At 41.5% G+C, this 25,303-nt stretch overlaps 1 protein-coding gene across 2 annotated transcripts in view; it reads right to left on the bottom strand.

Annotated features, from left to right (window-relative positions):
* Positions 1 to 22,911, bottom strand: part of ZNF451 (zinc finger protein 451) — a 41,853-nt gene extending 18,942 nt beyond the window's left edge. The window contains exons 1-10 of one of the 2 annotated variants that reach the window (XM_071548495.1): positions 22,629 to 22,911; positions 21,827 to 21,910; positions 14,203 to 14,286; positions 12,872 to 12,997; positions 11,230 to 11,341; positions 10,495 to 10,645; positions 8,265 to 8,391; positions 6,413 to 6,566; positions 3,677 to 3,824; positions 1,505 to 3,141 (exon numbers count right to left, since the gene is read on the bottom strand). In XM_071548495.1, coding sequence (XP_071404596.1) covers positions 1,505 to 3,141; positions 3,677 to 3,824; positions 6,413 to 6,566; positions 8,265 to 8,391; positions 10,495 to 10,645; positions 11,230 to 11,341; positions 12,872 to 12,997; positions 14,203 to 14,286; positions 21,827 to 21,910; positions 22,629 to 22,859 — 2,854 coding nt within the window. In that variant the 5' untranslated portion in view covers positions 22,860 to 22,911. Of the gene's footprint in view, positions 1 to 1,504; positions 3,142 to 3,676; positions 3,825 to 6,412; positions 6,567 to 8,264; positions 8,392 to 10,494; positions 10,646 to 11,229; positions 11,342 to 12,871; positions 12,998 to 14,202; positions 14,287 to 21,826; positions 21,911 to 22,618 lie in introns of both variants that reach the window. The other variant, XM_071548497.1, reaches the window with a different exon arrangement.
* Positions 22,912 to 25,303: the final 2,392 nt, after the last annotated feature.

Raw genomic sequence — 25,303 nt, 5'->3', positions numbered from 1 at the left:
GGTGACTGCATAGATTTCAAAATCAACTGAATTAGCATTTAATAATGCACAAATCAGACAAACAAAGTAGAATCTGGCTATATAATGGTGCAGAGCTGGATAGTCTTGTGGTAAGCCCAGAGAGCTTTTTGTCCTACACCAAGACATTTTAATAATCCATTTAACATTGTCTTACTTAAAGCAGCCAGGACCAGCTATTACTGTGTGGGTGTAACGAAAGCTGCGTATTTTACACCCTCCATGTCATTTCTATCAAACTGTTAATAATGGATCATTTGCAGCAGCTGCCCAGGGTACACCTGACTCCTCAGGCTACAGGCTGGGTGTTAGAGAACTCTTGTGAGACAGGGTCTTCGCACCAGTGACTCAGGTGTGGTAACCCCTCTGGGGAGGCATTGCCACCTTCACACTCAGCCTGAGGGGCCATGTCTGGTAACAGGCCATCAAGGAGTCCAAAAATATCCCATGACTCACATAGTAAATCACCCACTGTCAAACTCCTTGCCCTGGGGGAAGTACTGGGCATTCCCACCTGAACCTGAGGGTATATAATCTTGGGGTTTGGGGACTTGTGGTACCACTTATCAGATCTAGAGGAGGACCAGAACCTCAACAGAACTGTGACTGCCACTCTCAACCAGACTCCGATTCTCATCTGCACCAACAGGTTTTCCCCTTCCTTTTACTTTGGACTCAGGAGTATCATGTGGGGCTCAGCATAGGTGCAACGAACACCATTCTGTTTGTGCCCTGGGGTGCTGGGTTATGCTTCTGGTTTTTGTGGGTTAAAAACAAATTTCTCTTTGTATCATTGCATTTATTGTACTATTTTTATGAAATTGTAACTCTGACATATAATCTTTTTTTCTGAGTTGGGTTCATTTTTCCTGCTGGTTTACTTTTAAACCAGCATAAATATTCAACTGTGCACCCCCAACTATGGCAAGTCTCTGTGAAATTCAACACACATAAAACATTTAGATATGTACTTTTTGCTATACATCTAACATAACGGTCAACCTCTTAATCAAAGATATTATGACACCACTAGTAATTAAGAAACACTTTCAATTTCTGAACACAAGGTACACCTTCAGCGTACGCGATGTCATTCATAGAGATGATCATGAACTTTAAAAAAAAATTGCATTTTCAAGGAAAAAACCAATACATACCAAGAATATAAATTCTCAGTTAATACTGCCTTTTGGCAAGCTAAGAAAACTGAGAAGATTGTGCTGTAATAGGACTGCCCACACAGAAAGCACTACCAGGATCATAAATATACAAAGAAGGCAAGTTTCTCTTGAATACGTATCATAGATCACTTTTAGATTTCTAGGCATTGGATCTCTAACTGCGGTCCTTGATTGTCCTCTTCCTTTTAACACCAAATTATACTCCAAACGCAATTGAAAACTAAATATTTCAGTCTTGGGACTGACATTTTAAGAGTGCAATAAAGACAATAACATTTTTCTGATATTGAAAGTTTTCTACATACTTGCACTAAGTTCTTCACAGTGTGCCGAATCCTCAATATTTTCTTTCTTTCCCTCTATTGGTCCCTGCAGAGGAGACAGCTGTGGTCTGTCCTGAGTTTTGGATGGAGATGCTTGAAATTGTAGCCCGTGAGCTTTGCTGACCACACAAGCCCCACTTGCTGTTTTTTCTGATTCTGATGCAAGACTTGACAGATCAGGTTTCTGCACGAAGCAGTGTTTCATGTGATAGTGCTGATGCGCACTGAAAAGATCATTAAAGTTTTTGTTGCATGCAGCACATTTAACAACATACATCTCTCCCTTAGGTTTCAGTAACGTGTGACTCTTGAGATGATTCTTCAAATCAGCAATATTCTGTGCCGTTGCAGAACAGTAGCAGCATCGAAACCATAAGTTTCCTTTTTCCAGCATGGCTTTCTGACAATTCTCATAATCATTCCTCCTGTTTACTTTGGAGACATAAGTTGTCTGGCAACCACAGGTTAAAAGGTCTTCTTGTTCGACTGGGAGGAAGTCCTCCTCTTTTTTTATTGATACTTCCACCTGCTCAGGCACAAATGTATAGTCCACACTATGAATCTCCTTATAATGGATTAGAAATTCTTCTTCTGTGTCAAAGAAGAGATGACCACAAAGGCCACAGAAGTATTTAGTCTGTGCCTCCTGATTATGATGCTCTTGGAAGTGCCGCTGTAGTGTTTCTACTTTCCGAAAGTGATTTCTGCATAAGCCACAGGAGTACCTGTGAAACAAATGGCTTTCTAAGGACATGCAATGTTGTTTAACACTCTCTTCAGACTCAAACATCTCCTCACAAATGCGGCATTGCCATTTTCCCATAATAGGACTTCTTTCAGGGGAGAGTTCCATAGGGCTAGAGATGCAGTCTTTACCTTTGCCTGCAGAAATGTATGCTGTGTCAGAAGTGGATGGCTTTGGTTCGTCTTCTACAGCTTCCTGCTCATAATAGTAACTATGTCCACCATGAAATTCAGTTACGTGTCCCATAATATCCTCTTCTCTAAAATCTACAGAGCATGCTCTGCACCAGAGAAGAAAATTAGTCAAGTGTGCTCCCCCATGGAATCGACTCATATGGAGGCGGATAATGCTTGAATTTTCAGCAAGCTTTCCACACACAGCACACTTGTGACAGATCCTATTGGCTGCTAAAATGTGCTTTTCTACTGAGTCTTCTGTAAAAAACTTTTGAAGACATTCACAATACCAGGCTTTTACTTTGCAAGCACTGCCTTGATTTTGGTTTGCTACATTGTCTTCATTGTTACTTTTTAAATCACATTTCTGTTTTGAAGGAGTAGACCCCATTTTACTGGTAGACTCATTTGAAGTCAAATGTCTTTTAAGCAGTGATCTTGACCAATCTGTAATATGGCACAAATGAGACTGATTTTTATGTTTCCCATTGATATGGCAGAACATCAAGATGGACTCTTCCATTGTAGTAAAAACTCTGATGTTATGTTGAGTAGTTTGTTTATGTTGATTTATCTGATTCTTATCATCAAACAGTTCATCACAGTTCTCACAGTGACCTTCTGTTTTGAATATCTCAGCAACTTGGGAGATGCTTTTTCTTGACAGAGCTACAGGCCCAGAATTATGACAACATGTTCTAGAATGGATTAAAAAACATGAAGAGGTTATATCATAACCTGAAACATTTTTAAACTTTTGGATGTACTTCAAAATATTACCTAGTAGCTACTGCAATCAGGGCACAGAAATGGTGCCCTCTGTGTACTTTAACCCACTTAAGCTTGCCAATGAAACCATGCAATGTATATCTAGTCTCTGCACTTTAAAGAGAATTAGTTGCTAATCACCAAAGCAAAAACTTGGACTGATACTTATGTTGTTGACCCTACATTTTCAAAATCAAATGCTGTCAACTTAGAAATAGTGGAACAGAGATCAAGTCCTGTTGTTCTGTTACAGAAAATACAATAAGGATCCTGACACTGATCACCTTTCTACACTGCGGGGTAAATGACATGAAAGGAGGCAGGTTTTTGATTGTTCACTCAGGAAGTCAACATTCAGATAGTCCTACTTACCTGGAAATCCACTAGTACCACTAAAAACATGTATGCTTATCTGTCATTGATCTGTGGATGTTCACATTATACAGACAGCTGTCTTTCACAAACCTGAAATGAGCCGTTAGTTCCATATGCGAGCCTAGTATCTTGTAGCAGGATATACACTTCACTTGGAAGGGGACCTCTTTGCACAGAGATATCAAAAGATTCTTTGCATAAGATGGAAAAGGTAGAGGTAGTCCAGGCTTCATTTCATCTATAAAATAGAATGGTAGAAAGTACAACCATACATTAGAGTTATTTCGTAGTATTTCACCTCTCTGATGACATTGTTACTATTATTACTGATGCCTTAGGACTTTATCTATTTATAGATATAGGTATGTATTTGTGTATACATTTGTATATTTGTAGATTTTTATATAGATGTATAAATTTCTTATATTTGAAGTAAGAGCTAACACTTTCTACCTTTGTGCTACATTCTTGAGTTTGTCTCAAGAGTGGTATAGCTGCCGGAATATCTTCCTTGGGAACCATGTACCAGGACAGAATAACAAGGACACATTATAGTCAAAACAAGCCAGAAGACCTAGGGGCCCTGGAGAAGCTCCAGGAAGGGAAAAGTGGTGTGAAGATGATGAAGGTGAATAAGTCAAGGGTCTTGAGACCCCTGACCCAATTCCAAGGATGCATGCCAAGGGGCAGATCTGTGGCAGGTTCTGGGGTGGCACCAAGATGGTTGGAGGGCAGATGGTTCCTGGGTTGGATGTAATCTTTAGTTATGATAATTAGGTAGTGTTATACATTTGTAGAACTCCTGTACTGCAGCGTGTGCCTTGACACCTGCACCCACATGCTGTGCACCTACATACACCATGCACCTAGAAACACTTATTAAAGAACTGCTTTCTACTTTTCCTATACTAATGTTATCTTGAAAAGTTTTTTTCCTCAAAATTTAGGAAACATTACTCATTTATCACAAGGTTCATAAAGCAACTTACCATGTGTCAGCTGACCCACAGGAACTGTGCTATGAATGCTTTAACTAAGGACTGAATTTTTAAAACTTCTATAACAATCTTGTATCTGAATCTAGCATCTTGCTTTTTCATACTTGGTGACTGACTCTACTTCCCTTTATTTCCTTTTTTACATGAGGTCAGATGTCTTTCTTAGGTAGGTTCTTATTGACCTTCTTCCCCTTCATCTATCACCAGCTGTCTACTCTTACCACACATAATTTTGTTTAAAGGCATAGAGTATTCAAAAAAAAAGCACACAATTAATTTAACAAGTTCCCACTACTCTGTCCATCTCTCTCTCTTTCCCATCCTTTGTTAAGTCTTAAATATTTAGATGCAGGACTTTCTGTTGTTCAGAGTACATGCTCAATATCTAGCTTCAAGTTACCAGCAGAATAAAAAAATTCTATTGAAAAGAGAATGGGAAATAGCTAATGCATTATATGTTGTTCATGTTCTGCTGCATACTAAGAGGCTAATTCTCTTTGGTTTTTCTGCTTAGTAAGATGTGATGATCAGCAGGCAGTAATTTGAGCTTATGCCTTTCAATGAACTTCACTGGAAGATCTCAGACTACACTGATAATTATTAATCATGAAGACCTTCCGACACAAAGGAAAAACTGGAGCACTCTGGTTTTTGTTCTGAGCTAAGCATTATATACCTCTAAAGGAAAATCCACGAACTTGTGCTTTTAATATTTTCAAAGCAGTAGCTCACCAGTAATTTTCTTTAAAACCTACGACCTGCATTTAAAAGCATCTGCAGTCATCACATTCAGAATTAATAATCTATTTGAGAATAAAAGTACATTAGATCTTCAATTCATATGAGAACATATACCATGCAGCTGACTGTTACTTCTATGAAGACAGCAGTACTGACTCAACCTGCAGGAATATTCCTTCAAAGCCTGTCTTTTCCGTACACTTCCTGCAGCCACTCTGGGGGAGGGCAGAAGTCAAAGAAATAGTTATGAAGATGAGAAATAACTATACCAATCCTTTTGGCCCAATAGGCTTATCCTGAAAGCTGTAATATATAACACATGGCCACTTTCTGAATAAGAAGTCAACTTCATTGATATATCAGCTCTCAGCTGCTTAGCTAACATTAAAGTAAATGCTTCAGTGCCTATTGCTTATGTCAGAAATAAAAGGTCCGTACAGCTATGATGGGCTGTTTTCAAGCCCATGATCAGACAGATATTTTCTGTGGACTCTTAAGTGTGGTTCAGGATGTTACCAGCTCACAACATAACCAGTTCTTTCAGCCTTCAGCAGCAATGCAGCCAGTGCAAGCCATCAGACTGGCAGCACTGTCCCAGCTAAGCAAGCTAAAGTTGCGATTAAACGGAGAAGAAATTTTCACAGGTCTTTGTCACCAGCATGCCAAGGACACTGACGAGAAAAACTGCCTCCAAGCAGACTACAGACAGTACAGTAAGGGGAAGGAACTCCACAGGCAGTCTGACTGGAATTGAAAAAGAAATTTATGTGTTTTGGTCTAAGTCTCTATCAACATGCTAAATGCAAACTTATTTAGGGCAGTAGTTGCACAGAGTCACTAGAGGATGAGAAGCTTCTATGAGAGACCTGACAGCTTCTCATTACAGCAAGTGTGATGGAGGAATCATTTCTACACGAAAGTATGAATTTCAAAGTATCACATTTAAGACCTCAACAGAAAAATAGGAATTCATTAAAAACTTTAAAACCTTAAGCTTTTGTACAGAACAGAAAAATATGAGTCAATTCATATCATAAGGATGAATTATCAGAAGAAATTAAAAGCAGTACACTTAGTAGCAACATACCACTCAATTCAGGAACATGGAGGAAGTGGTTCTTTCCTGACATATGCTGCAAGCACTCTTCGCTTTTTGTGAAAAGGAGGAAGCATTTTGGGCATGCAAAACACTGAATATGCTGTGGAGGAAGACCTTTTTTATGCCCATCATTTTCATTTAGCTGGAAGAGAAAATTATCTGTTTAGGAAAAAATGAAACAAAGAAACCAGTCCCAGTTCTCCTCATGTCCTTCCATTCCTCTCTCCCTTCTGTGGTAATATTTTGCCTTTTAGGTTTTCAGTTACCACATCTTTATCTATAGCCTACCCTAGACACTTCAGCTCATGAGACACAAGGGACTGGCCAAACTGCCACTATCAAACTCAGTTACTCATCTCTCCTTACTACACCAGTAACTTCTCCATCCTCTTCTTGTACCACTTGCAAGCACCTTCCCTGGGGGGCTACGGGCTCTATCAGTTCTTAGCTAGTCCCTTTACCCTGGCTCTCAGAAAAAGCTTCTTCTGTCACTAAAGCAGTTGTTTTTCCTCATGTCAGTTCTTCCCTAATCTTGCTAGCTTCCAATTCCTCAAAATGCTGCTCCTCAGAGTATCCTGACAGGTCCATGACTCTTCTAAAAGTCAACTCCTTCCACCTGTCTTGCCTTCTATATCAACTGCAGATCTCTGCCTTTGGAGCAAAAGTCCTTTAGTTTTAATTCTGATATTTTTGCTTGCTCCTTTCTAAGTCACTCAAAGAATCTTCATTATATGCTTATGCTTTCTTCCACAGCTTTGACTAGTATAATCTCCTCATCCTTCCACACCAAAGTAATCCCACCTTCTTGCCTCCTGCAAGAAACACTCCCTTTCCCCAAACTTGGCTGCAAACTCTTGCTAATGCCCTTGGAACATGTCACAGGCACATAACTTGGAAGCAATGGAAAAGAGCAGGGACAAATTACAATGCAATCCTTCAGCTTGTCAGGTATGACTGTGCATCAGGAGTTACTACTACAAGCTGAAATTAATCTGATTTTCAAAATGTCTAAAACTTCCCCTGAATTTAACACAGCTCCTGGAGACTAGGTCAGTACTCAACAATATCTGTTATTAAAACACCCAACTTTGAAAATGCTATTATCCATTATCTAATTCAATACTAGACTGCTTAAATAAAACCACATACCCAGAAGGTAACAGCTAAGCATCTGTTATGCAACTGAGATTTTACAGTAGTATGTCATGAACAGAAGAGAGAGTATTATCAAAAAAAGGAAGTGAAGAGAGTAGAGGTAGAGGAAAAACTGACAACAAAAAAAGCAACACTACCAGCTTGTTCAAATCACAACTCAAATGCTAGATTATCTTTTACCTTCTGTAAGTGAACTAATGAGTAGCAGCAAATAGCTCTATTGGAGAGACTGGAAATGGACAAAAGAGTTGCATCTGCACCACCCAAGTTTCTCTTCTCACTCTGTTGCCTCTTTTTCCCGACATCTCCTTTCTGCTCCTTCTCTTCACCCAACACTTACTTCATCCTAACTTGCTGCCTTTATCTTTCACAGTTTTGAAGATGTGAAAAAAGGGAATACTTTCAACAACACCAATAGAGGGACAAAAGGCTTGAGACAGAACCACAGTCCTCTCAAGAGTATGCCAAAAAATACAATAGGGAATACTGTCAGGCTACACCAAGTGTTTGTTTGAAAAACAGCAGAATAAGACAAAACCCCCAAATCTATCTTAAAGACTAAAAGGAGAGAGGGGAGAGAAAGAGGGTTAAAGAAAACAAAAGGCAAAGATGAATGCATAATTATACTTATTGAAAACTCTCTACTGTATTCAGTCAGGCAAGTTATTTATCCTTATGAACTTGCCTTAGATAAAAGATGATCACTGTACTGCTGAGAGGTGGCAAATCTTTCGCAGCATATCACGCAGGCAACAGCATTATATGGGGGTCCATGTAATGTGACAGTTGGGTCACAAGGAGAATGGTCAAACCTGGAGAGGAATAAATAATTAACAAACTACTCTCCTTTAAATAGTTAAAAAAGGTTTTTTAATGGGCAAAATTCTGTTCTTTGGAGCTGTTGAACAGAAAACCCTAACCCATCAACCCAAACTAAAAATTCCTCACTTCCCCTATCATTAACTCCATCAGATGAAATTATCTTGTAAAGAGCTGAAGCTCCCTGCAGCTTACTGGTTACAATGGCCACTCTGCAGAGGAATGATACCGTTTTTAAGAGAACTAACAAAGCATCAACTTCTGAGAGCGATTTTAAAAACGTGTTTATTTTTACCTTCCTGCACTAGTTCTGGCTGGGATGGAGTAAATTTTCCTTGTAGCAGTTTGTATGGTTGTGTTTTGGATTACAAACAACAATGTCGATAGCACAGAGATGTTTTAGTTATTGCTGAGCAGTGCCTGCACGGCATCAAGGTCATCTCTGTTTTACAGACTGCCCCACCAGCAAGGCGGCTGGGTGTTGTAGTTTGGGATTATTATGTAAATTCTCTCCCCTGCCACTTAACTGCCCAGGCCAGCGGTTAACAAAAGAAGCAGTTAACTGTTGATCGCTTGGGTGGGGGCAGGTTTGTCTCTTTTGTTTTTTTTTTTTTTTTTTGGATATTCTTCCCAGTCTTGGCTGGGGGAACCGGGAGTGGGGGCTCCAAGGAGGCAGGCTGCCCTGCTGGTTACTGCTGGGGTTTTCCTGGCTCTCTCGCTGCTGCCTACCCCTGATTGTTTTTCGAGTCGCGCTGCTACTGCTGCCTACCCCGGACTACTTTTTGTGCCGCGCTGCTGCTGCTGCCTGCCTTGGATTTGCTTCTGGTTGCTCGTACTTTTCTGCTTCTTGGACGGGGAACACAGGGGGAAGAGACGGAGTCCATCTGAAAGCTCACTGCTCGTCTGTCTCGCTGGAGAGGGACTGAAACTCACTCTGCAGCCAGCCGGGCTGTGACATGGACACTTAAGTATAACCTTTCCTCCCGGAGGAAAACCTGCTGGGTTTTGTTGTTGTTTTGGTTTTTTTTCTTTCTCTTGTGGTGTTGGGGAAGTGGGTTGCACTAGTCTGTATATATATATATATATATATATCAGTTATCCTTCTTGTATTAAAATTCCTTTTCTTAAATTTGATAAAGAGTGGTGTGATTATCGTGGAGGAGGCCCCTCCCCTGCTGGTGGGTAAACATTTTGGTTTTTTCCCCTCAAACCGAGACACTGGGGATAGGCAAGAAGCTGGGAGGAGACACAGCTGGACCAGCTGACCAGAATTGGCCAAAGGCACATCTCACAGCATAAGACACCATGCTCAGCAACAAAAGCTGAGTGAAGGAGGAGGAAGGGGAGATACCTCAGGTGATGTGTTTGTCTTCCCAACTATTACATGTGATAAAGCCCTACCTGTTGTTTCCTTGTTTTGCTTTGCTTGTGCGTGCAGCTTTTGTTTTACTTACTAAACTGTTTTTATCTCAGCTCAGTTTTCTCACTTTTGCCCTTCATTCTCTTCCCCATCCCAGTGGGATAAGTGAGTGAGCAGCTGGGTGGGGCTGAGCTGCCCGCCGGGAGTAATCCATGACACTTCCCTTAGCTTCTCACCTTACCATCTTCCATATGGACACATTTACTAGTTAAAAGGCCGTATCTGCTGAATTGCCCACAGACAGATGGAGTGCTGACCAGCTATGAACAGGTGTCTGACCTATAGCTCCTGTTCCTCTTTCTCTTCATTAGGGGCTTTTTTTTAAAATCTTACCATCGAGTTGTTTAAGTTAGCCTTTTGCTATTTTTCAACATACAACAGAACTGGAGAATAGAAATCTTGTTTCCCAAAAAACCCAGATATTAAAAAAATTCTCAGTAAGAAATCAATTCTGAGTGAAAAAACCAAACAACCCCCATACCCACCAAAAACCCCAAATCAAAACAATAAAAAACTCTTATGAAATTCAGCCCACCATCTACATAAATTCTGTAACATACTAATCAGCTCTCAAAATGAAACTATGCCAGTACAGGCAGTTTAAAGTAGACTTGATACTGATGTCCTAAGTTAAAAGCATATTCTTTCATTAAGAAATCTTGCACTATGTCCTTACCTTTGAAGGTGACCTAGAAGTAGATGTACATTGTCAAACTCCCTGTTGCAATGCATCACAGGACAGCATTTGGGTCGGCTGTTGACTTGCATCTGAGCTGCTTGCTTATAAGCACCCCTTTTTCCACCATTAACAGAGCCTGGCTTCAGACCTGTGTTATGAAACAACGCACTTAACCAGAACATAAGTTACAGAGACGTAGGAAAACAAACAAAATTACACATAAACCGTAAAGCATTTAAAAATTAAGTTATAGTGATTCTTAAAAGCAAACTATGTACTCATTGTAATTCAATCCTACTATAGCACGTCTGCATAAATCTAAGCAGTATAACTTCTCAAACACTTTAACACCCTTCCTCCAGGTCCTCCAGGCAGTATTTTAAATCCATGAAACATCTTGAAGTTATACTTATTTCTGCAGACATCTTCCTTAAATAGCAGTTCAACAGCAGCATTTTTTCTTTCTAGCAACTTTGCTTATAAAAATCTTTAATATGGCCATAGTGGTTTTCAGATTTTGGATCTTAAATTCTCTAAGCAGCAAACCATTAGAAGAATAGATTTTATGGAAATGAGTGTTTAAGAACTTTCCAGTGCCACATGCCAGCAAAGTTAATATTGTAGGATTTGTTTATGCACAAGGCACCTGCCAGCTCAATGCAATTATCACATGTTCTGTTCTCCAATTCAGGACTTAGAACTCATCAATGAAACTTAGGTTCCTACTCTTACCTGGCATTTTTAACCACTGGTCCACACATAACCTTGCAGCTTCTGTATCACTGTGTCCTCGAATAAATTCTAATTCTTGCAACCCATGAGCATACTGGGAATCAACCTTCTCCTGAGGGGGAAAACATACCAGGCAAAGTGGTGATTAAATTTTCTTTTTTAAAAGTGAAACATTAAGTATGTATCCCAAAACTTACATACGAGTTTCTAAAAATGCAAGGAAAAAAATCAAAACTAAAACCACACCCACAAAAACCTAAGGAAAGGATAAAAAAATCTTACAACTTGACTGACTTCTATTTAACAACAGAGATGAAACATAACAGCAAAACATAACAAAAAACATACACAAAAGAAAATTAAAAAACAGAGATTTTTTTTCCCTAAAAAAAAGCTACAGCTTGAGTCAATTAATTTACTTTTACTGTACCTACTGAAATTTCTGAAGCATGCACAGAAGATCATAAGATTATCAGGAGAAACAAATAATAATGAAATTTAAAAAAAAACAACACAAAATTGTTAATGAAACCAAAGACTCAATTTGTTCCACCGACAAAGAAAAAAGAAAAGGAAAAAAAAAGAAATAGGCATCTTCACTTTGAAGACTGAATTTAAGTCTGCAACTTGCATTACCTGGTGAGGAGTAAAGAGCCACCCAGGAGGAAAATATTCATCTTTAACAAAAGGATTTTTTAACTATCGTTCTCAAACTACTTTAAAAGGTACAGTTATCTCTGATTCCACTTTACATGTGGAAAACTGTATGTGGAGGCATTACCAGACTGCCAAATTCTAAGCAGAGGAGACAGGAGAGAGATGTAGACCTCTGAACTTCAAGACTACCTTGGACTATATCTAACCATCTTTTACTCTGTTGTCTTACAGTTGAATAGTCTACTGTGGACTATAACAAGCTGTAACTATAGTACAATCATGTGATTTTAAAAGGGTTGGGAAAATTAGGCTGGAAAGTCGTCATGTTCTACAAACATTGAACTTTGTCGCTATTTAATTTAATGAAGTTCTTGTAATCCCATTCCTTGAAGCTGTCCAGGTTCCCCCTGAGAGCAGCCCTTCCATTAAGCCTACCTTCCATTAAGCACCTCCCAGTTTGTAATAGAAGTAAAAAGTACAATCCTTTCAAATCGCTGCCCAAGGCAATTAATAAATTCAACTTTAAAATTATATCTTAAACACAGAAAATTTTATGCCATTATGAAATATTACCTGATACAGAGATTTAATGCAGCAAACATTAAATCTCAGACAAAAGCAGGTAAATATCTAGGCTTGTTGAACGTCTGTTTGTGATAATTGTTATTTTTCAATTATTTAACCAGAATAATTAAGGTTCCTCTGCTATATATATAAACAAAAGAACAGGTTTTTGCCATTGATTTTCATGAATTTAGTTTTTTTTGATCCTCAGGAACTGCAATAAGCAAATTTATCAGTTAAAAGCCACTGAAAATACAAAGTCTGTATTGTGTTTCCAAAGATGTCCCAAAAGCAGAAGCCTAGTTGTTAGGTCCAGGTCTGGCTCACCAATATTGTTACTAACTTATTAGTGAAAACAAAGACACTTGTGACTACATGGCATTTATTATGCAGTTCTAGCAAAACAAAATATATCCAATACCTTAAAGGCTTTGTTTTTCTCTTCTTTTTGCTGCTTCTCTACTTCAACATGTCGTGCCAGACGATCCAGGGTTGATGCAACTCGTTCTTTCTGATAGTCAATGTGATCCTTACGCTTGGTATGTCTCTGCAATCGAAAAGTTAAACTTATTTGGCAATTGTTAAGTAACAGGCACTAATACAGTGAAAAGTGATGCCCAAACATCAGGACATAATTCAGTACAGATACTCTCATCCTAAACTCCACGATCTACGTTTCTAGTTTTCTATTTATCAACAACTGTAACTTCTATTAAGGAAGAAACTAAAACAACTCTCCTCTCCCACATATTCAAGGCAATTCAACATAAACATTAGTCTCACCAAAGCACTACAGGAATGTGCATGACTGTACCGGGTGTCCCAGAAGTCTCCAGCAAATGAAAAACTAAGTACATTATTTCAAGTAAGTAAACAGTATCTCTACTGATTTGAAATCCAACATGCAGCCCATCTGAAAAACTAAGAACTGATATAATTCTTGCTCTAACACTGCCTCCTACTTTCAGAAAGGCAGATGATTAGCTTTTTCTAGCACAAGGGATGGGCCATGGGCCATACAGTGTAGTTTGCTCCTGTTACACAACTAGCTCAAGCAATCACCACTACAGAGTCAGGCTGTGCATGCACACAAGATCCACCCTTCCTTAGGAATCAGTATTACTACAAACATCTCTACAGCAGCACTGTAAAACAGAAGGCAAGAGATGACCACTGCTGCCAAAACTAACTCTAGGAGGGCTAATCCCTGTCTCTGTCAAAGGCCCTACAGAGCAGGCACAGTAAACTTGCGTCATAGATAAAGAGTCTACTTCAGACCCATATGTTCTTAGGAGGGATTATGAAGGATCAGGCAGAGAGAAAACCAGGCTGTCATTGCAATAAGATCCTCCAACCTAAAAATTGTTCCTAAAAAGATATTTTAGAAGGAAAAGGCCTAGGAGTGGGCCAGATATGTTCACAGACTAGAAACTGGACACACAGACTTCTGAGGCTGCTTGTAAAGTGAATTTTTTCTTCTACATCTTTGCTAAAATGACTGAAAGACAAATAAAAGTTCCAAGTCCATTTCAAGAAGGCAAAAACAGCTCTGGAAAAGAATAAAGTGTTGGCATTCTTGCCTTCCACTTAACAGTAGGAAAAAAAAAGACTTTGACATCGTTTATTTATTTATTACTTTGCAAAAATCTCTCTAATAAGGCTTCTGTGAAAAATAACTAATAGGAAAAAATACAGATGAGCAGTTATTTTATTCTACTGAAATGCCCATAAAATACATTACAACATACTCACATGAACATAGGAACTGCTGTTAGGTTCTTCATCCTCACTGCTGACAAGATCAATGCATTCAAGCACAGGTCTTAAATGTCCTTCCTGGAATAAAGTGTTAAAAACGCACAAATAAAAGTATTGAATTGTCTTCCTTAGAGTTAAAATGTTGCATGCATTATGGCATGTTGTCAGCATTAGCATTTCCTTAAGGTTTCAAGAGGGTGCAGTAAAGGAAATTCTGACATGGCAACTTTTCCACTTAACAGACTATTTCACAAAATTGGTAAAACATACAAGCAAATAAGTATTCAGAAATAATCTAAATACCAACTTTACACATAGATATCAACTAGAAAAAAATCAAACTAACAATTTTGGCTTGCTTAATAACATTAAATTCTTTACCTTTTCAATCCACTCTGATCTATATTTTTAAAGACACTCACCACCTTGTGCCGTTAATTCAATGGTAATAGTGTAACAGGCTGTTTGTCAAGATAGGAACAGCCTTAGATTTCACTATGCAATGTTAAATGTTTATTCCTTAGGGTTTTTTTTTCAGGGTTTGTTTTGGTTTTGTTTTTAAAAAACACCAAATGCAAAAGTGTAATGGGTTGATCTTGGCTGGACACCAGGTGCCCACCAAACCACTCTATCACTCCCCATCCTAGCAGAGCAAGAGACACAAAATAAGATGAAAAAAAGGCCTCCAGATCAAGACAAAGGAATTTTAATAAAGCAAAAGCAAATGCCACATGTGGAAGTAAAGGAAAACAGAAGATTTATTCTCTACTTCCCATCATCAGGCAATGACCAGCCACTTCCCAAGATGTAGGGCTTCAGTACACGTAACAGTTGCTCCGTAAGACCAATAATGTAACAGCGAATCACGGAACCGTTTGCATTGTAAAGGACCTTAAAGATCGTTTAGTTCCAAGCCTTTCCCATGGGCAAGGGTGCCATCCACTATGTCAGGTTGCTCATGCCACCCTTCTTAGCTTTTATTGCTGAGTAGACATCATACAGTATGCAATATCCCTTTGGTCAGTTTGGCTCAGCTATGCCCTACCCAAAATCTTGTCCATCCCATGGCTACTGATGAGGGGGGAATACTGGGAAGCGCCTTGAATTCCGTGGGAGCTCTGCTTTCCAGTACCCAAAACACTGATGTGCTACCAACACCTTTCTAGCCACCAATGCACAGCATAGCACTGAGAGGGCTGCTATGGGGAGAAGGAACTCCATCTCAGCCAGACCCAATACACAAGAAATTAAACTTCTTGTGCCTTTCAAACATTGTGAGAGAGGGAAACAGTTCACACACATTTAAGGCCTGAAGGTTGCTCCTTTCTGAGCAGATATTCCACAAGCAGGTCCCAAGTGTCTTCTCTGTATTGGAATCACAATGAGGGGGAGTCATTTTGATTTTAGAAGAAAACACATCTCACCCATTCACACAACAGAATCAGAAGCACAAAGACACATGTCCAAACAGTCTGTCCAGCACTAGTTTCAAAGAGATACATCCATGAAGCCTGGTCCGTACTCCATGCAGGAATATGGAGCTAAAATGAGCATGCCTATTAATGAATACTCATTGTCTCTATTCTTCCTAGATTGGCAGCCATATGCGCACCTTTTCATGCATATTTCCCTTCTTTTGTTCCTCTTCTGTGTCCCCTCTGTTAGTCACTAAAGGTTACTGACTGTTTTTGTCCCCTCCACAAGATGTCTTTAATTCCCTCTCCAACCATATCAATTTTACCATTTCTACTACAAGCTTCTCGTAGATAGCAGAGTGTTGGCACAAACACAAAAAAAGAAACACAGAAGAAAATTGAGAGTCCACAACCCAAACGAAGCCCACAGGCTGTAAGTTTTTTAAAGAAGGTGTACTAAATAATGTCTGGAGCTCCATCCACGCTCACTGCTGCAAGTCTTCTGTTTTTAAAGGCAAAAAAAGTAGCACTACATCCACACAAACCGATGTCATGCTGAATCACCCCAAACCTCCATCATGCTACAGCATCACTGCATGCTGACCAAATAATCAGTATAATGAACATGAAACAGAATGAATAACTTCACATACACCAAACAAAAATATTCCTTGTGCCCCTAACTCACATCCATGGCCACATGTGTACAATGAGAGGCAATGCAAACTAAAATCTTTACATGCCATAGAAAAATTCCTCATGCAGCTTCTGAAAGTTACTATCTAACTCCAAAGTAAATAAACAAAAATCAAAGAAGTTCTATTTTTTGTAATGATGGGGGTGGTGGTTGTTTGGTTGGGAGTTTCTTTGTTTGTTCTTCTTAAATCTATACATGCAATCTCATTCAAATAATAAAGTTTTTGACTAAACTGCAGTATTAGCCATTTGTTTGGCAATATCTGGCAGATACCACAGATCTGTTATATACCCCAAATGTATGCTTTATTTCTTAGAAAGTTAAGTTTTCCAAGCAGAAGGAGGACTTACAATACTCAGCAGACTGACATCTTGAAAAGATACAATACCATCTCTGCCGTATATTTGGCAATTTCCTCAAGATATTAACAATCAACCATGTAGGGCAGGCTAGGAAGACTTACTGCCTCACGAGAAGTACTGGGAGAAAAGCAGCAGGCAATTCGCTCTACTGCTCTTACTGTATCTCATTCTCTACATTGTTCCACCTTTCAAGGCAGTAAAGCTGTTCAGCTGGCCAGGCATAAACAGTCCTCTGTCTCACAGATGAGAAAGAGGCAAAACAGATGACAAAAGCTTACACGAATCAAGCTGCAGGCCTCAAGTTACCCCAAAAGAATCCTTAACTTTTCATAAAAATGATAACATTGTTTTCTAAATGAAATATAAAAAAAACTCCATTGCAGATTTGCTTGTAGAAACTGACAGTCTCTGTACAACTTTTAAGAAATTAAATCTTTATTAAACAGGTGTTAGCAAGTGAGAGCTCAGATGCACTTGGACCACCTGACTGTCCAATCAGTTCAATAATGTGTTTTGAAATGTTCAACTTTGATCTCAACAGCTGCACCTTCTTCAAAGGCAGAGATTTTCCCTGTTTGAGTTTATTTTCTCTCTGGGTTCAGCAACTAATTAAAACTTAGGAAACTGAGAGCTGAAATGTAAAGCAACTTGCTTTCAAGTCTAGGAATTGCTATTGACCACAACTAAATTTAACTAAGTAATTTTATGCTTTAAATGCTTTCACACATGAAATGTTCTTTTTTCCTACCAAATTCTGTACCTTCTTCTATCCAATTTTTGTTTACTGGTCACCTCCACATAGGATGAGCCCCAAATTCAAAGTTACAAGAAGTTTAATTACTTTGGTTTTTTTTCCAACTGATTCAACTAAATAGTAGTGCCAAGATGGTGCCAACCCTGAGAATTCCACCACTGTAGGAGAGTGAAGAAGCTGAGGATCATACAGATTCATCCAATCTTTGTAACTTCTCACAAGATGAACACCACCAGCTAAACAGCATCTTGGCACAAAAGAGCCTCAGATTACAGAAGTAACATGGACAAGCTCTCAGTGAACAGCTGAAAGCTGGGGCCTCTCTGGCTGACTATATGGCATACTTGGCACCCAGACAGACATCAAGTAACAAGTACTCAGATTCACTAAGTACTAAGAAATACCCAGTCTTCACATCTTGTAAGCACATCCTTTACATTCAAACAAATAAAATCAGAAAACAAACCAACCTCAAAAAACCAACCAAACAAAAAACCCCAAACCTAGCCATGCTCCACTTCTCAACTACTTCTCTAAACAATCTTCAAAAGCTCCTGTTCTCACCAAGCAACAGCCATGGCACTGAGCAACAAACAATAATCACAGCTATTTCAGTCCATAGCAGAATTTCTACGTTTTTAAGTCTCCATGCAGCTGTGGCATCTCTGCTGTTATTCACAGCTTTGCCTGAAAGCACCAGCATTAAATCAACAAACTGTAATTTCACTATGCTATGCAAAATACCAATTTCAACTGTGAATACAATCAGATCTGTTTAATTGGCGACTGGTAAAGATGGAGCTTCATATTCATCTCCAGGGACCATCTCTTCTCAAGCAGTTCTCTAAAGCTCATTTTTACTGCCTCCAGAAGTGTTCAGCACAATTAAACTTTTGCATAATGATACACACACTAGCATAGAGAAAACATGAAACTAGCTTTTGTGTATGCAACCACAAATTTATCTTTGACAAATAATTATGAGAGCATAATTGTGTATACTCATGTAAACAAACTTATTATCATAGAACAAGATTACATTAAAATATTTTTTTAAAAATAACACAAGTTGTACTATTTTTGCTCTAAATCTTTGTCCCAGCAGACTTCCAGTTTCAAGACTGCTGAGTAACTGACCAACACATACTTAGAAAGTTACCATTTCTGTAACCTAGCAAATACAAAAATTCAAGTCCTTGGCTGACTTGGGTTGAGTGCAAAAATGAAAGTCCTACTTCAGAATGCTTCCTAACACACTACCATTTAATTCAGTTCCTGCTAGGATACAACTGAAAGCCAGAGATACTTCAGTCTGAATATCTAATATTTAACATCTCAGGGAGAAAGGAAGCAACATATTTAAATGGTAACTACCATGTTTTAGTGAATCACTTGATCTGGTACATTAACTAATTTCCCTTTAAGTCCAATGCTTTTGTGCTGTGGAAACCTGAATTATCTGCCTGCTTAAGTGCTACAGACCCCATTATACCCATGAATTTCTTCACTCCTGCCTTATCCTTCCCAAGGAAACATAATGGGGGCAAGACCATCCTATCTTAATAAATTAGAAAGAAAAGCTTGCATTGCAGATTAAATTATATTTTTCTGCTGATATGCAAAACCTAGAATGTAATGAAGTGGATAAAATATGTTGTAGTGAAGAATGAAAAGATGGGAAATTATGGAAGAATAGTTTTAAGTTTCCTGAATGAGGATGAAACTGACTATAAAAGCTAAAAAACTCTGGCAGCAGCAGATTGCCTTTGCCTCATCAAATGAGAACTTTTTGTCATAGCTCTAGAGTGTGAATACAAACATCCCACTACAGAGAATGAAAAAAACCAAACTCAAGAAAAAACAAAACAAACAAAAAACCCCACACCAAAACAACACGTAACTATCAAAATGGGAAAAAAGGAAAAAAGGAAGAAAAACACAGATCACATGGCCTACAACTACTTGTTGTCTATCAAAATAGCCCAGGTTGAAATACCCCAGTGGTTTCTCTAATTCAATCTATACAGTACCCTCTTATGCACTGGGTCTTTAGGACATGCAAACAATCAGGTAGCATCCATGTGCAACATTTATGAAGCCTATATACTTCCAGCCATACACATTATCATATGGAACTGATGATCTAAAGCTAGCCAAGACGTCTAGAAATCCTTTTGGAAAGTCCAAAGTCACCCTCACTCACAGCAAATTAGAGATGTGAGGACACATTGCTGACATTAGGTGATGGTCAGGGTCACAAGCCTTTCCCTGCGTATTCATCAATTACAACAGTAAGCTCATCACCCCAGGATATAAATCCTGCACAGAGACTAAGCACAGTCATCTACCTATATATAGCAGCCTCCCCTGGAAGCTACTGTCACTGGGACCACAAATGATCTATATTATCCCAGGCAAAGCCAAGAAATAAAGTAGCCAGAAGTGATTTTACTTTTTTTCTTTCATTTCTCTTTCAGTTAGCCCTCCTGGTGCTTCAGCAGCCCTTCAATCACTATACATTCCAAGCTATACTAGCTTACTCATTCTTTGCCCAGATGGAAGAAAAATAAGCTTATACAATCATAATCTTAGAATCATAGAATGGTTTGGGTTGGAAGAGACCTTGAAGATCCATCGAACTCCAACCCCTCTGCCATGGACAGGGACACCTTCCACTGGACCAGGTTTCTCAGAGTCCCATCCAACCTGGCCTTGAACATGTCCAGGGATGGGGCAGCCACAGCTTCTGTGGAAACCTGTTCCAGTGTCTCAGTGCCCTCACAGTAAAGAACTTCCTCCTAATATCTAATCTAAATCAACTCTCAGGTTGAAGCCATTTCCCCTTGTCCTGGCACTACATGCTCTTGTAAATAGTTCCTCTCCATCATTCTCATAGGCTTCCTTCAGGTACTGGAAGGCTTCAATTAGGTCGCTCTAAAGCCATCTCCTTTTCCAGGCTGAACAATCCCATTTCTTTTAGTCTTTCCTCATAGGAGTGGTGCTCCATCCCTCTAATCAGTTTGGTGGCCCTCATCTGGACTTGCTCCAACAGGTTGATGCCCTTCCTGTGCTGGGGATGGGCCCCAGAGCTGGATGCAGACTCCAGGTGGGGTCTCACCAGAGTGGAGTAGAGGAGCAGAATCCCCTCCCTTGACCTGCTGGTCAAGCTGCTTTTGACGCAGCTCAGGATACAGCTGACTTTCTGGGCTGCAGGCACACACTGCCAACTCACCCACCAACACTCCCAAATCCTCCTCTGCTGATACATGTGAATGCTTGTGTGTATATAATGAACTTTGAACTCATTAATCAATTTTGACCAAATCAACTAAAATATTAAGAAGTCTCCCAGATATTCAACTACTTATAACTTTTGCGAAAATATACCCCTCCTTCATACTTGAGGATCTAAACACCCCTGCAAAAAAAGTCTGTACATTGAACTTCAGCTTTACTCAAACACCATATAATATAGAGGGGGAAAAAAACCCTAGTTACTATTCAGCATATTGTTCAAAAATGAGACAAATCCACAGAAAACCAGCCATTGATAATCCTGGCATAAATTAATGACTTGATCTTATTCATATGATTTGTTCCTTCAGGAAAAACATCTTTAGATGTGTAGATGTGGCAGTTAGGGACATGGTTTAGTAGTGGACTTCACAGTGCTGGGTTAACAGCTGGAGTCACTGACCTTAACGGTCTTCCCCAACCTAAACACCTCTATTTTTCTGTGTAACCCTAACATCCAACACCAATTCAGTAATGACAGATTGAGGCCAGAACACAAGCAGCATCAAAAACATTCTGCTTTCCTCGGACATCCAACAGACAGAAGTGCCTTAAAGTTACATTCACATAAAACATGTCAGACTTGGTGTTGTACTGTAGCTATTATAAAGAGCTTCACAATTTGACTGGAATGTTTAAGGCCTCTAACCCATGATTTCCTTCCTCTTCTTCTAAACCAAGTAGTGTTTTAGACACTGTTTGCTTTTTTCCATTAACTTAAGAGGGACTATTCATGCAGCAAAATGCTACGTAATATGATTACCAGTCAAGTCCTCTACACTAATTTCTCATTTACCTCACTGATCATTGTAAATCCCCACTCACCTGCTGAGATACTCAAGTTCGTATTCTCTCTACAGGACCAACTGACATCATCTTATACCCCTTCCAAGAAAGGGCACATAAAACCTTTAAGATCAACTTGTTATCTGATGCAAAGATTCACATATCAAGTTATCTTTAAATTCAAGAGTAATACTTTCTATCAAAATGCAATCACCATCAACAGAGTAAACAAAGTCCCTGTCCTGTTTTACTGGTCTACTGAAAGCTTATTTATTACGAGCAGTGTGCTTCCAGTACTGGATCTACTTACTCCAATGAACTCAATCTCGTCTTCACTTTCAGAAGCTGGAGATTCACTCTTGTGAAGGCTGACAGAGCTATGAGACTCCATCACCTGAACAGAAACAAACCAAAAGATGCTATAGCATTTTATTTTTTTTAACTAGACAGTACTATGGATTTTAGGCCTGCTTTGGCTTTACAGTCTATCTGCAAGCAACAAGCCTGTCTATCATTCACTGACAATTATCAGTGATATCCGAATAATCAATAAATTTTGACTCGAATCATGCTACTGTATTTCTCCAAGCACGCAAAACGCGGCTTCATCTTCAAAGCATCCCGATGCCTACATCCCTACTCCTCCAGCAGCCACAGGGTAGCAGCTCAGTAACGTGCTTGGGCTAATGCCTCGGCAGGATCCGAGGCCGAGCTGCAGCCTGGCGGCGGCCGGACACGGCCGGGCCGGGGACTGGGCACGGCTGGGCCGGGCACGGCTGGGCCGGGGACCGGGCACGGCTGGGCCGGGGGCCGGGCACGGCTGGGCCGGGGGCCGGGCACGGCTGGGCCGGGGGCCGGGGGCCGGGCACGGCTGGGCCGGGGGCCGGGCACGGCTGGGCCGGGGGCCGGGGGCCGGGCACGGCTGGGCCCGGGGTCGGGCACGGGTGGGCCCGGGGCCGGGGCCGCTCCGCGCAGCTGCGGCTGTTCCGGTTGCCCGGGCCGCGCTGGGGCAGGATGCTGAGTTCCGACACAGCATCGTCCCGCCCAACAGCGGCCGCGCTCCGGGAGCGGCCCTGCCCCTGCAGGCACTGCGCTTACTCACGTTTCCGCACCGGCAGGGCCTCGGCTCCGCGGGCTCCGCTCGGCCCCGGCGGGCTGGCCGGCACTGCGCTACCCCAACCCTCCTCACTCGCCGCCAGTCCCCGCGTGCACCAACACCCCGCCCCGCCGTGTGCCCGCTTCCTGCGCGGCCCGGGGGCGGACCGGCGGACAGGGGCGGGGCTGGACCGCAGCATGCCCGCCGAGAGGGGGAGGTGTCGCTCGCCGCGCCTTGCGTCCCCCATGGCAGGTGCGGGTGCTGCCCCCCTGCTAGAGCTCCCGCCGCTTTCCTTCTGTCGGCCTCTCTGCGTCCGCCTTCAGTTCGGCCCTATCGAGTTCCCGATCGGAGGGGAAAGCCCCCACGCCGCTTCCGGGGGAGGAGGAGGAGGACGGGGAGGAAGGGCGGCCATTGGGACGGGCGGCGGAAGGGAGGGAAGGCGCGAAAATCGGCTGTGGGGGCCGAGCGGGGGGCCCGTCCCGCCACCTGTGCGGGCCCGGTCGGGGAGTGCCTGCCCTCCCTCACCGTGCTCGGTCCAGCCCAGGCACTGACAAACATCCCGTGTGGGGCCTTACCGGAGGCAGTGCTAGGGGCACTAGTGAAGTCCAGCTAAACAATGTCCATTCACAGAATCATAGAATCATAGAATCGATTGGGTTGGAAAAGATCTCCGAGATCATCAAGTCCAACCCTTGGTCCAGCTCCAGTCCATTTACTAGATCATGGCACTCTGTGCCACATCCAATCTCAGTTTAAAAACCTCCAGGGAATGGTGAATCCACCACTTCTCTGAGCAGGCCATTCCAATGCCTGATTACTCTCTCTGGAAAGAATTTTTTTCTGATATCCAACTTAAATTTCCCCTGGCAGAGGTTAAGCCCATGCCCTCTTGTCTTATTGCTGCGTGCCTGGGAGAAGAGACCAACCCCCACCTGGCTAGAACTTCCCTTCAGGTAGTTCTAGACAGTGATGAGGTCACCTCTGAGCCTCCTCTTCTCCAGGCTAAACAACCCCAGCTCCCTCAGCCTCTCCTCATAGGACTTGTGTTCCAGTCCCTTCCCCAGTCTCGTTGCTCTTCTCCACTCATCTAGCAGGGCAATCAGTTTACCATAGAGGTTTATCAAGTAGGTCAAGCCTAACAATGATTTTCTTGTCACTGAAGTGCCTGGAAATGGTTGCTGGGATTAGCTCTTCATTACCTTCTCAAGGGGTCAGAATAATTCTGACTGGCCTGTGGTTCTGTGTGACCTCCTTCCTGACCTTCCTGAAGGTGGAGGTGGCATTTGCTTTCCTCCAAGCTCAGTCACCTCTCCCAGTCACCATGATGGATTAAAGATTATTGAGGGTGGCCTTGCAACAATGCCTGTGAGCTCTGCCAGTGCCTGTGGGTGCATCCTGTCAGGGCCCATGGACTCAGCAGGTGTCCAGTTTGCTTGAGTAGTTCCTGATGTGATCCTCTCCCACCAAGGGTATGTCTTCCTTGATCCCTCTGATTTCTGGGACCTGGAATCCGTGGGGCTGGTCTTGCTAGAAAAGACTGAGTCAAAGAAGGCATTCATTCAGTAACTCAGCCTTTTCTGTGTCCTGTGTCACCAGGTCATCCATCTCATTCAGTAATGGGCCCATATTTTTGTGAGTCTTCCTGTTTTGCTCAAACTTTCCCAACTTCATCCCTGTATGCTTGACCAATGTTTCTGTATTTCTCCCATGTTACCCATCTTTGCTTCCACCCACTGGATGCTTCGTTTTTGTATTTCAGTTTGACCAGGAGTTCCTTGTTCATCTACACAGGTCTCATGACATTTTTGCCTAATTTCCCATTCAGTGGTATGAACTGCTTTTGAGCTCAGAGGAAGTGATCTTTAAATATAACCAGCTTTCTTGGGCAGGCCCTTTTCCCCTCCAGCGTTGTACTCCATGGGACTATTCCAAGCAGATCTTCGAAGAGGCCAAAATTCACTCGCCATGTTTGTGAGCCTGCTTTTTACACTTCTGCCTCCACTCAGGATCCTGAGCTCCACCATCTCATGGTGACTACAGCCAAAATTGCCTTGAGCTTCACATTCCCAACAAACCCCTTATGGCTATGAGGTCCAACAAAACATTACTCCTTATTGGTCCTTGTTGACTCTCTTATGACTTGGAGGAAGTTATCAGTGGGCTCCAGGAACCTCCTGGATTGCTTTTGTCCTGCTATATAGTCCCTTCAGCAAATATCTGAATGGTTGAACTACCACATGAGAATGTCAGGATGCTCTTCACTGTCTACCTCTTTGTTACAGTTTAAAAAAAAATTTTTTTTTGTCCCTTGTCAACAGCAGTTTGGGGGTTGGAAGTCAGAACGAGACGGCTTGTTGGAGCCCCGCTCTCTCACTACCTGCTCCCAGAGCCAGCTGTCTAAAGCCTAAACAAGGGATACCCAACAGCTTTGCGTTCCAGCGTGATGGCTGGGGAGAGGATTGGGGGAGGTGTTTTTTCTGGGGGGAGGACTTCACTCCTTCCCTGGCTTGGGAGGTGACTAGAGAGAATTTTCCCGGTGCTCATTTTTTGCCGCTACATCTTTGTTCTCCGCCTGGTTTGGGTGCGCAGCCGCCACTTGCCGGGCTGGTGGCAGCGCTGGGAGGGGGGTCGTGGCTCGCCCCGGCGAGTCCGCGCGTCCTGTGCACTTCTCCCGAGCAGGCAATCCCCGCT

Source organism: Pithys albifrons, chromosome 2, assembly GCF_047495875.1.
Source record: "Pithys albifrons albifrons isolate INPA30051 chromosome 2, PitAlb_v1, whole genome shotgun sequence".
Lineage (NCBI taxonomy): Eukaryota > Metazoa > Chordata > Aves > Passeriformes > Thamnophilidae > Pithys > Pithys albifrons.
The sequence above is the reverse complement of the archived record's forward strand: the minus strand, read 5'-3'. Positions and strand labels throughout refer to the sequence as shown.